The sequence below is a fragment of the Oryza sativa genome, chromosome 2 (assembly GCF_034140825.1).
Source record: "Oryza sativa Japonica Group chromosome 2, ASM3414082v1".
NCBI lineage: Eukaryota > Viridiplantae > Streptophyta > Magnoliopsida > Poales > Poaceae > Oryza > Oryza sativa.
In genome coordinates, this window is record NC_089036.1 from 8,747,764 (window position 1) to 8,759,604 (window position 11,841).

An 11,841-nucleotide genomic window follows, 5' to 3' on the forward strand; every position below is an offset into this window, starting at 1 on the left:
GGTAGCAAGTATTTTAATATTCAACTCTTTAAATATTTAATTAATAAATAATTTATTATAACTAAATATTATTTTACTGAAAAAAATACTATTAGATTGTCATTTAAATTATGATTTTGTTGTGAGATTAGTTTTAAAAATTATATCAAATTTAATCGCGCCTTAGTGAATGGGACATGGGAGTATCGATTCTACGAGAGGAAAATGGCTGCACACCGTCTATTTGGTTGCGTTGATTCAAACTATTTATTCCTCGTGATGTTTTTTATTCATCATTATATGATGCCTAAGCAATACTCCATTTGATCTCATTTACTTGGTGGAGTACAGAGTAAGTCCAATCAACCATCCATGAAGATCAGAGTGCTAGTAGTAGATTTGATTTCTTCTTTTCAAGCTTGGACAAAACCTACAATTTGGTGGTTTCCACCCTCTTGTCGTGCGCCGGCGAGCCCAGGGCAGTGGCTGCCTATGGCTGCCGGACTCTGGGTTCGCCACTGGTTGATCACTTGATCCTAAGGATGCTATTGAGGTATAAGTCGGTATAAGTATTTTTTACCGGGTTGACCAAACATTTACCAGCCAATTTCATTAAGATTGAGGAAAATAAAGTTTTAGTTACAACGACATAAAGGATGTCACGCCGATCTCAAGCAAACTTAACTCAGAATAAAAGAAGAAAAAGTGGGGAAGGTTCACCTCTAAGTCGGTATAAGTAATCTGATTATCTATTTACAGGACTGTAGCAAGAGGGGAGAAAAACTATTCCTGATATCCAATCAGTCGGCACCACATCCCAAAAATCCACCAAAAAAACAAACTTGTCCCTCTCTCTCACTCAGTGAACCCGTTCCAATACGGCACATACCACCAACCTTCCAAGAACAAGGCCAATACTACGTACGCTCAGATACAAAACCAGCACACAACACCTCCCTATATAAAAATCATATGATTTAACATATGAAAATGCTTCACATAAAAACAAAACTCTTACGCTACGTGCTCCAAACAGTATCACGCTCCATGAAACGTTCGTCGTCGGCGGCTCGCTCGTCGCTGCTGAAGACGACGAAAAGAAAAGGAAAAATCAGAAAATTTCTCAGCAGGATTGATTTGGATGGTTAGAAACCTGTCATGGTCAGGCCAGGGCTGTAAATTGTGCATGTGCAAGTGCAAGCCGCCTTCTTCGTTCACAGGTGGTGTGCAGCCGGAGGAGGAGGAGGGCAACGACGACGACGACGGCGGTCAGGATAGTCCTCACCGGGGAGGGCGACCGGCATGTCACGTAGCGGCGGCTCGCCGTCGTCCGCAGCTGCGTGTGGCTAGATTCAGACAAGTCAGCAGTGTTTCCCAGCTGACATGGGGCTAGCATCAGGCTGATGCAACTCTGAGTTCCTGTCAAAATGTTGAGAGGACTGAAAATTATAGGCTAAGCAGGTGTGTCATGATCGTTGATCATCATCATCTTGGAATAAACAAGTCATAGGCATCTTCATCTCATCTGCCATCAGTGTAGCATTAACTTAATGTTGCACGAGTAAAGTACCTGAGAGAGGACGGACAGGGACGAGATGGTACGAAACGGCAGCAACCATTGAAATGGAATCCCAAGCTGCTGCTGCTGCAGCTGCAGCTACAGCTACAAAAGCCATGGATCAGCAAGGCAGAAAGTTTTTTAATTCTTAGTAGCTACAAAAGCCATGGATCAGCAAGGCTGAAAGTTCTTAATTTTTAGTTATCTCCAACTTGGCGAGCCGAATATGAGCATTTGTTTAAGATGGACGTGAGGACGACGATAATTAAGCATGAACCAGGTGGTGTTTCATCATTGCGTGTTATGATTAGAGCTCTGCAATTTGGCCTGCATGATAGCATAGCAAGCAAGAGGATGACATTTCTGGTGCTACATTACAAGGAGGAAGACAAGGAGGCATCAAACCTTGGGCTCCACAGTAGCACAAAGAATGAGACTGGAGTCTCTCTTGCAGATAAACTATGATATGTGCGTCTTGATTCCCTTCCACCCATATCTTCATCCCTTAGCCACAAGAGCATGGTGTGGAGACAAGAGCGGTAGCTAGTGCATCGCAATCTCCCTGATATCACAAAAGCACTGTCAGAAAGGGGGAAAAAAGAGAGTGAGACAAATAAAATGCCTCACATCAGAAATGCAGATGGACAGAATGAATAGAGTAAGGTCCTTCTTGGAATGCAGATGCTACACACTGTATTCGTATATGGTGGAAAGCACCGTCAGCAAGTTTGATATTAGTGGTTAAGACTTAGAACCCGAGAGATGACAAAAATGCAGTAGTGCAACACAGTAAATTCATTTTTTTAAACTTTGCTCTGATACAAAGTAAATGGAAGGTACACGATATGGTGATAGAGAAATTGGAGCTAACCACATCTTCTGGAGAACACAAAAACAACCCAGTAAACAAGCAGTTGTCAGTTATCACCATTTACCTATTTTCAACATGACCGCAGATATCAGCCTATAGCAGAGTGACATTTGCACACTCTCTCTGTTACAGATCTGGAAATGCACCAGCAAATGCCTCAAAGAAGGTACATTACATACTAGGAAACTGGAGGCTGGCCTACAAGCATCATGCATGATACCAAACCTGGAGAGGTGGGCCCACAACACAACAGGGTTCGGCCCATGGGCTGGAATTGATAGTTTTGAGGCCTTTTAAAGTATAAAGTCCACATTGTGTCCCACATATATGGTTATAATCTAACTCGTATTCCTCAACCACATCTTTACAACCCCCCTAGCTATTAAAAATCGTGTAATTCGACTCTTCTTCTGTAGGCAGTTTTCACTTATGTGTCTTGTTGAGCTGGTTCAACCGGCTGAATCAGCACGTGGGACCCACACATAAGCGACTCCTCTCTTTGTCCACGGATGGACGGCGGTGCGATGACATCAAGCGACAAGGAGCATCCTTCCCCTACATGGCCAAACGAGCTCGAGTGTGGCGAGGAGCAACAACGCCCGGCGGACGAGCCCAAATCTGCATGAGCTAGGACAAAGTTGCTGGCTCGGATGGGGTTGCAAGCAGCGGCTCGAGAACCGGCGAGGTGTGCGACTCTTCTTCTCCAAATTAACCATCTAGAATTGAAAAGAGAAACAATGCTGGTACAAATAAGAAGAAAATTTGAAGCAAATTGAGCAGTGGTGAATTAGGATTCACCTACTCACTATAAACTAGGAACGGTGACCCCAAGCTCCGGTTCCCTACCATCACGCGCAGCAGCGTCAACCCGCTGGTGTCTGCCACATCCACCTGCAAGCCTTTACGTCTCCCGTCCTCGCCTTTTTTTCCCCCTGAGTCCAAGCGCCATCGTTGTGTCGCTTCTTTGCTGGTCAGTGTTCATATCCATCGCCACCCGGGCTCTCTACTATGCCTTGAGGCCTCGCCGCTCGATCTGCCCGCACTGGTGCTGACTGCAGAGACGCCTGAGGAAGAGAACTTGAGCTCACCAAACGCCGCCGCACACTCCCTCCCTTCAGCCTCAACTTGAACTGGAACGTGTGGGTGGCAGCGTGGTGCAACCTGTGGCGCTGTGGGAAAAGGGGAGGGAGGAGAAACGTAGGGTCACTGAGATGAATGCCTCACATGCTGATTCATCCGGTTAAACCAAGTAAACAAGCAATGTTAGTGAAAACCGCATACAAAACAGACGAGGGAATCAAATTACATCGATTTTATTAGTTAGAGGGTTAATATATATGAGGGATACAAAATTAGATTTGACATATATTCGAGGGAGTCAAAATGAACTTATCCCCATTTTAAATTATTTGAATCTGAGCTCAGAAATGGGTCAAATCAAATTAGTACTCTCTCCATACTCGTAAAGGAAGTCGTTTAGGACAATGTTTAAGTCAAACCTTGGAAATATAAATCATGAATAACTCTCAAGTTGTTGAGTTTGAAAATGTAAAAATTATATGAATAGATTTGTCTTGAAAAATACTTTCATAAAAGTATACATATATCACTTTTCAATAAATATTTTTATAGAAACAAGAAGTTAAAGTTATGTTTTAGAGACCGTGTCGCTGTCCTAAACGACTAAACGACTTCCTTTACGAGTACGGAAGGAGTACCAAATTTCCAGCATACTAGACTTTGGAGAATTGTATTACAGACAAACTTTGGAACGAAAACTAATATTTGTTGAGCTGGTTATTTTTAAAAAAAAAGATGTCGAGAATTATTATACGTATAGAAAGTTAGAAACACGTGCTTCAATCGAACTTGTATTTTTATCGATCCAATTTAGAACAGGTAGCAAGGATGGTGGCTCGTGGTCAACGTGATTTGTTACGGCAAATGGGTAAACAAATCAGCAGTGCTCCAGTAATGACAAGCTATCAGAACGTCAGCACGTGAAAAGAATCTTACAACGACGTGGATAAAACAAAAAAAAAATCATGCTCTAGACCAACTGCAAATCACAAACACAACCTGGCGGTTAAACAAAGCTGTAACAACAAGCAGCAAATTGATTATGTTACATATAAGGTTATAATACGTGTCACAATCCTGTCAGATCCTCATCTCTCCTTTTTTATTATTAAGCCTCACTCATTTCAACAGTCTACAATATGGATTACAAGCCGTAAGCCTCGGTGATGCGTTGGTCGTAATGCAGTCCACTGCTTAATGCAATCGCTACATGCTACTGTATTTAATAATAATACAATACTAGGTCAAGTCCAACGCTGTAAGGTGAAGGAATGGTTTCTTGATTATCCAATGATGTGAGCAGGCAAAAACCCTGATCTAGGAAGCAGTAAGAATTTCACTGTTCGGCATAATGTTCATCTTCAGAGGCTCGGCCGTTGTTTCTTCTTGTTGTTCCTGTAATGGTAAGCACAACTTCATGGTGACTCTAACATCAGTACATTAGTAAATTTTAATCTCCTATCTTCCACAGAATATAGACCAACAACTATTTTGCCTATATTATATGAAATCCAACCTAAACAGAATAGATTCTGCAACAGTAAGGAACAGTCTGGATGTTCTAAAAGAAGGTTATAAACTTTCTAACAAAAAAGGTAAGGAACAGTCTGGAAAACAATTCTGAATGCATATTCATCATGACTACAGTTAACGGCTCTGAGTTCGGGTGGCAAGTGATGGCCATCACAGCAAAATTGATTATAAAAGAAAATAAATGTGGCTTTACAAGTTACCAGGATTTGAAGCAACTTACCCTTTCAACGGTAGTACAATACGCCTCTAGCTCTCTCCTTGCAAAGGTTGGGAGAACAAATGCGGCTCTATGCATCTGATCAGCAGCAAAAATCATTAATGAGTGTGCTTAAGTGTTGATAGGATAAGGACTAATAATACTAAAGATCAAACAACTAGGTAGCAGTTCATTCAAAAAATAGGAAAGGCGGCCGTATAGAAGTACTCCCATGACACAAGACAAAGTTAATCATAGCAGATAAATGTAATTCAGAAGTAAAATTCCTTATTAATTTTATTGGGAATACAGTCCGCACACCATGACCAAAAAAATAAGACAAACTGAAACAAGATATAGAAATTGAAGATTCCTAGGTAATTCTTTAGAGAGAACAAACCTCTGAATTATAAAATCTAATATCCCTTCCTGCTTCCATAGCTCCTTCTAGTTTTTCAATTGGATTTGCAGGAGTCAGGAAGTTGACTGGTGGACCTTCTTTGGCACATAGCAGAAACCCAATCACACCACTGCAAATGCAAAGGAATAAATGTATGTTAAAAGTGAACTCCAAACATTGCGGCAAGCCAGTAATTACCACTTGAAAAACATCATCTAGGCGATTTATGCAGCTTAATGCTTCACTTTCACCATATTAAAACAGTGGAGCAATGAGCTTAATACACAATAAAAAGAATCGCAACCAACTGTCTAACCAGTTCGTTGTCTAACTGAAACAGTGGTACCGCCAGTTCACTGATAACAGTATCATCTGTTAGGAACAAACCCAAATAAACGTGAGTAGAACACAATGAGGTTGACAACTAAGACATTTTTAACTCATCATATACCAAAATCAGTAATAGCATAAAAGAAAAGCAATGTTAACATATCAAAGAATTTCTAATCATAAAACCTGGCTTGCATACAGAAAATGGACAGAAGGAGAAAATGGAAACGAATGAAGAACCTGGGATATGTCGGGACACTCGTCCAGGCATAGTGGACAGAACCCTTGAATGTCTCACGGCAGATCGAAAGCATGTCCTGGATAAGATGCGTATGCAACCACATGCTCTCAGCCTGATTACAAAGAACACCACCAGGCCTCAAAGCTCTTGCGATTGTGTCAAAAAATGGCTTCTCCACAAGTTCCTGGGCAGGCCCTGCAACAGATAATGCCAAAACAGATAGTGTAAGAACATTACCATCAAATGGGAATACAAAATGTAGGTGAAGTTTTCAAGTCAAACATGATCAGACCAGTTTTTTGTTCATATAAGAATTTCTATTGATATAGCAAAAGCTATAAAAACTAAAGAGATCAGGAATAATTTCATGGGAAGTAAAAAAAAGAACAATATTCTAGCGAGCTGACATTCAGCGACAAAGATAAATAGCCATTGTTTTTGAGGCTTTATAATAAAAAAAAGTAACGGTACAGCAGCATGAGCTCACCAATCGGGTCTGATGAATCGACAATAATAGCATCATATGTCCCTTCAGGAGCATTCCTTAAGAACTCCACAGCTGAAATAAAATAGGACAGTTATGAAAATTACAAACCAAAGAATTGAAAGGTGCATCTAAATTGCAAATAGGATATATTTTTTTCACAGTTATAAACAGGTAATATTGATTGTGAACGTACCATCACCAACATGAAGCCGAACACGAGGATCTTTGAATCCAACAGATAAATCTGGGAAGAAATCTTTACAAACCTACATAATTAAGATGCATATCAGGAAAGTTTGTTGTGCAATGACATATATTTATTCAAATATCAAAGGAGAATTGTTACATCAATAACTAGCTGATCAATTTCACATATATCAATTGACTCCACAGAACCATGTCTACATATCTCCCGAAGGACTCCACCATCACCACCTCCAATAACCAAAACCTGAAATTTGGTAGGTCCAAAGAACATTAGTGACCAAACTAAAATTTTCTATAGAAGTAAGGATAAAAGGAAGAAAATAATTTAAGACAATCAATTTCGAGTCTGTCAAAAGTGTTAATTTCACCTCTAATGGAAAAAAAATAAATGGAGTCCTTACTTTCTTTGGGGATGGAATTGAGCAAAGCGGAAGGTGAGTAATCATTTCCTGGTACGCACATTCATCCTTATCAGTCAACTGGACAATACCATCAAGGACAAGAACTTTTCCATAGGTTGAGGACTGCATAAAAAAAAAACAGGTCACACAACACTGTAATACAAAGTATAATAAATACTAGATTTTTTTTTTATTTTGGCTGTCAATAGGTGATGAGAAGTTGAGAACCTCAAAAACTAAAACTTCTTGGTATGGTGACTTCCCCTGATACAAGATCTTCTCAACTTTCAGTGAATGGGCCTCTCCTGTGTACAAAAATAAATCATGAGAGCTGTGAGGATTAATTGGAATTGTTGGATTATATCTAACAGTGAGATGGCAACAGAACAACAGATGAAAAAAAAGATTTAGGGGAAAATTACAAAAACAAAAAAACTGGGGGTAAACAAAAGTATCCAGACAGAACAAGTGAAGTCTAGTAATTTTTTTAATTTGCTAACACACAATAAACCATGTATCTATAAGAATAGTATTTATGAACATAACAACATGTGAAAAATACCTGGCCACATCGGGTTATTGTAATACTGCACTTTGCTCGTTTTACCTGCACAAACCAAAATTCAGACAAACGAACATCATCATCATCCAAAATAGGGCATAAAGCATCTATCGTCATCATCAAGAATCAAGAAACAACAACGTCACATACCGCCGCGCGAGCGGGGCTCGGTGAACCATCCGGACACCACGGTGGCGTGGCACTTGGCCTCGGATTCAGGCGCCGCCGCCCTGGCCTTGACGCAGCAAGGGGGCAGCGGCTTCCCGTTCCCGGCGGAGCCACCACCACCACCAGCAGCAGCATCACCCCCACTCCCCCCTGTCCGCGCCGCCCCGGTCGTCGAGCCATTTCTTGCGCCTCCACCCTCCATGGATCCTGCTCCTCCTCGAAGTTCCCAGCCTCTACACCCCAAAAATAAATAAATAAAAAATCCCACAAAAAAAAGCAATCAATCCATCAAACGAGAAGGCGAGAGCGCGGCGCGGGGGGGGGGGGGGGGGGGTTCTTCGGGGGGGGGGGGTGGGGGTGGGCTAACCTGGGGCGCGGTGGCGAGCGGCGAGGCGGGGGGGTGCGGGGAGAGGAGGCGCCGCCGCGAGGGCATAAATAGAGCTCCTCCTCCGGTGGCGGTGGTGGCTTCTCGGCTATTCCTCCTCCTCCTCCTCTCTTCCTTTTATTTCCATCTTTTTCTTTTCTCCTTCTGGGGTTTCCGGGGATTATTATTATATAGCAAGGGATCGCGAGATTGCCGTGGACGCGTGGACGGCTTATCGGCCATCGGATGGAGGATGGACGGATCGGATTGTAGCTTGGGTTTTTGTAACCCATATGTATGTAGTATTATTATTAAGGTATCCGATTATTAGTGGATGTGCTGGTTTGAGCCGTGTCAAAGTGTGCCAAAACAAGTGTGTGACATGTGTACACTATTAATATCATATGGTTATGAGGAAAATAATTATATTTCAGATGATAGATTTTGGCTGATTAAAATGTACTCACTCTAGGGTAAAAAAAATTGTTTTGGACTTCCAAAGATATAGCTTTGAAAATTATAGTAGCATAATAATAATATTATGAAAGTTTTTATATGAATGGCTTTGGTTGCACCGTTTTGTCAAATCTTGTATTGCAAATTACACGAGATCGAGTTAACTTGTATTGACTGCACGTACCTTAAAATGAAACGGCATTTCTTTTTATCTTTCTATTGGAGAGATATGTTCCAAGATTTGCTTTTTTATTGGAGTACGACGAAAGGTATAAGTCAAGAAATTGCAAAAGTCAAAAGTTCACAACACCTAAAAGCTAAACCGTTTAAGAATGTGAATAGGACTGTTGCATAGGACTTTCTATCAAAGTTCTACACTTCTAGAGAAGTTTGTGCTAGTACTAATGGCAAACCAACCCACAATATCCATTGTCAAGACCTTTTTTGAATTCTAAGTGCCAACAACTTGAAAAAATCTTAAAAGTTTAACTTCTAAATATATCAATACCTCTCGGTTATCGCAGTAACCATCTTAATTTTTAAACTTCACTCTAGATAGTGATAACCACTACTGAAACGGTGGAGGAAAATCATAACAAGGACACATCCATTAATCAAATTCAGGTTTCTGTCTATTTATCTTACTTTTTTTTTTCAACAGGACGAAGCGAAAAGGTGTCCTTATCTGTTTCAGGGCTCAATATTTAGTGTCAGATGAACTGCATAATTTAATTAGTGGATAGAGTAAGAAGCACAACACGAGCATCAATTTCGCCATACCACTAATTAAACACGAGCGGCACTAAACTCTACTAGAGTCAAATATTACAGAAAAATACCATCAGCCAGTACTCCCATGCATCTCACGCTCGGGCATACAAATAATCACAAGAAATCACCCGGTAATATTATAGTAGAAGATTTTCTGCTTCACAAGGCAAAACAGATCAAAAGTCAAGCATATATGGTGATTTATCGATATTCCATATTAGGATAGCAATTAACGTAACTGTTGTCAAACAAAAAAAAGAGAAACGAGGGCGAATATATGCGACAACTGGAGCCCCATTGAGCCAGGACTTTATTAGTTCTGAAAAAGCCTCTTTATTTAAGGGAATCTCTCTTTTTCAGTTGGGTTCTATTCTGCTCTTTCTTGTTGATTAGGGCATGTGTAATGTGGGAGCTGAGACGTCTTTTTCTCTCTTAAATTCCAGTCTATATTTTAACAATCCCATCGTTTGGTATATTGAAGGAAAAAGCAAAACAGCATATTTACAAATAAAAAATCATTTATAAATAAAACTTTTATATATGTGCTCTTAACAATCTAAAAGCAAACACTGAAAAATAGATTACAATGAAAAAACTCAAAATCAACTCCATATTTAAGGTTGAAAATTTAAATTTTAGCTGATAGATATAAGCATAAGCGAAAAGATAAGGTTATAAGACTATTCTATATACCATATTCTAATGTTTTTAAACTAAATATTTTAAAGTTTTATTTTTATCTTAAATCCAAAACATTAAGAATTAGAGTAGTGCTCCGGTGCAATATACTTGCAGTATTCTACTACAAGTAGAATTAATCTCGACCGTTTATGTTAAAGGATAGATTAGTAATCTCTTCATACAGATTAGGGGTAATTTTAGAATAGGATGATCATCTCGACCGTTTGCCGCAACGCATCTCGCCCCCGACGCATCACCGCGGTTTCTGCTCCTCCTCCCGGCAGGCGGCGACGCGGCCGGCGGCACTGCGCCCGAGCCCCCGACGCTGGCCCGCATCACTACCAAAATTTCTCATCCTCCTCTTCCTCTTCCCCTGATTTTTTTTTGTCATGATGTGACCAGGGCAGGGTCGTTGGTGGACCTGCTCCATTGGTAAGTTTCCTAACTCTGATATCGCATTCTTGCTGATGAAAAAGATCTTCCGAATTGCAACAATCTGATATGGCTCACTGAACTTTTGATCTTTGCTGATGAAAAGATCCTCCAAAATCTTTACTGAAATTTTGCTTCCTGAATTGAGCTTAACTGTTGCATAATGAACTGCGCTTACATGTTGCATACTGAACTGAGCTGGGCTGCATTTCTGTGTCTGAAACAGTCGCTGGCATTGGTTCACGCCGACGTCGACGACGACAAGGTTCTCTTCGTGCCGTGGGTGTGAGTGGAGACTGACTTCAGGACTGGCGACAACCCGTGGTGGGCGTAAGCTATAACAACATGATCCATATCATCAGCAGCAAAATTCACTTCTATGATCAGCTTGTAGCTATAAGTCCGTTGTACCCTATAAGAAAACGCTGCTGCAGAGAAGGCGGCGAGGCCAGGGAAGGCGACGGCGCTGGAGGGGACGGAGGCGGCGAGGGAGAAGGACCAGCGACAAAGACGGGGATGGAGAGGAACATGCGATGGAGGAGAGGGATGGAGGGGAATGGCGTTGATTAGAATAGGATAGGGAGAGGGTGAACAGTTAAATAATGGCAAATTATGATAATACCTCCACGCGAATTATTATCTCTAGACAAATATACCCCTCCACATTTCTACTCCCATAAAATTTGGTGGGAGTAGAACTAGATCTCAACCTTACGATTAAATACGATCAACGGCTCAGATTAATTTCTACTCCAAGTAGAAAGGACCGGAGCGAGCTGCTATTGTGTTCCAAATACCAATTCTTATGATTTTTTTATGTGTTTTTTGTTTCTATGTTTTGCACAGCCATTCGTTTCTTATTCTTACTATCCTATCATATGTTTTATGTGTTTTTTTGTTTCTATGTTTTATCCTATCATATGTTTTGTGTTGCTTCGTTCCAAACAAGCTCTAAAAACGAAGATGTCCTGGTAATCAACCGGGTTTGTGGTCTGTTAGCACGTAGGAATGACTAGGTATTTTAGTAGTTTTTTTTTTTGCGCGATGAAAACATTTTAGTTCTGTATGCACCATAAAAATAGTTTAAAGTCCTGATTGAACAGAAATCGAATTTGAAATATTAT

At 40.7% G+C, this 11,841-nt stretch overlaps 1 protein-coding gene, 1 long non-coding RNA gene and 1 other non-coding gene across 4 annotated transcripts; all 3 read right to left on the reverse strand.

Moving 5' to 3' along the window:
* Positions 1-689: 689 nt before the first annotated feature.
* On the reverse strand, positions 690-2,065 carry LOC107277501 (uncharacterized). Its single transcript, XR_010739583.1, has 4 exons — positions 1,943-2,065; positions 1,550-1,864; positions 1,133-1,398; positions 690-1,062 (listed from the first exon to the last, which is right to left on the reverse strand). It is a non-coding gene; the product is annotated as an uncharacterized protein (transcript).
* Positions 2,066-2,440: 375 nt separating this feature from the next.
* LOC136355461 (uncharacterized) lies at positions 2,441-3,628 on the reverse strand. The gene is made up of 2 exons (XR_010739714.1): positions 3,255-3,628; positions 2,441-3,124 (listed from the first exon to the last, which is right to left on the reverse strand). It is a non-coding gene; the product is annotated as an uncharacterized lncRNA (long non-coding RNA).
* Positions 3,629-4,494: 866 nt separating this feature from the next.
* LOC4328910 (spermine synthase) lies at positions 4,495-8,488 on the reverse strand. 2 transcript variants are annotated; one of them, XR_010739390.1, is made up of 13 exons: positions 8,381-8,488; positions 7,996-8,246; positions 7,846-7,890; positions 7,512-7,588; positions 7,284-7,406; positions 7,022-7,126; positions 6,869-6,941; positions 6,676-6,747; positions 6,188-6,383; positions 5,934-5,989; positions 5,618-5,747; positions 5,242-5,316; positions 4,495-4,883 (listed from the first exon to the last, which is right to left on the reverse strand). XR_010739390.1 is itself a non-coding variant. In XM_015771883.2 (12 exons), the coding sequence occupies exons 2-12, from the start codon at positions 8,213-8,215 to the stop codon at positions 4,806-4,808; spliced, it is 1,194 nt and encodes a 397-aa protein (XP_015627369.1). In that variant the 5' UTR covers positions 8,216-8,246; positions 8,381-8,488; the 3' UTR covers positions 4,495-4,805. The 2 variants fall into 2 exon arrangements, 1 of the variants encoding a protein (XP_015627369.1); XM_015771883.2 differs by lacking the exon at positions 5,934-5,989.
* Positions 8,489-11,841: the final 3,353 nt, after the last annotated feature.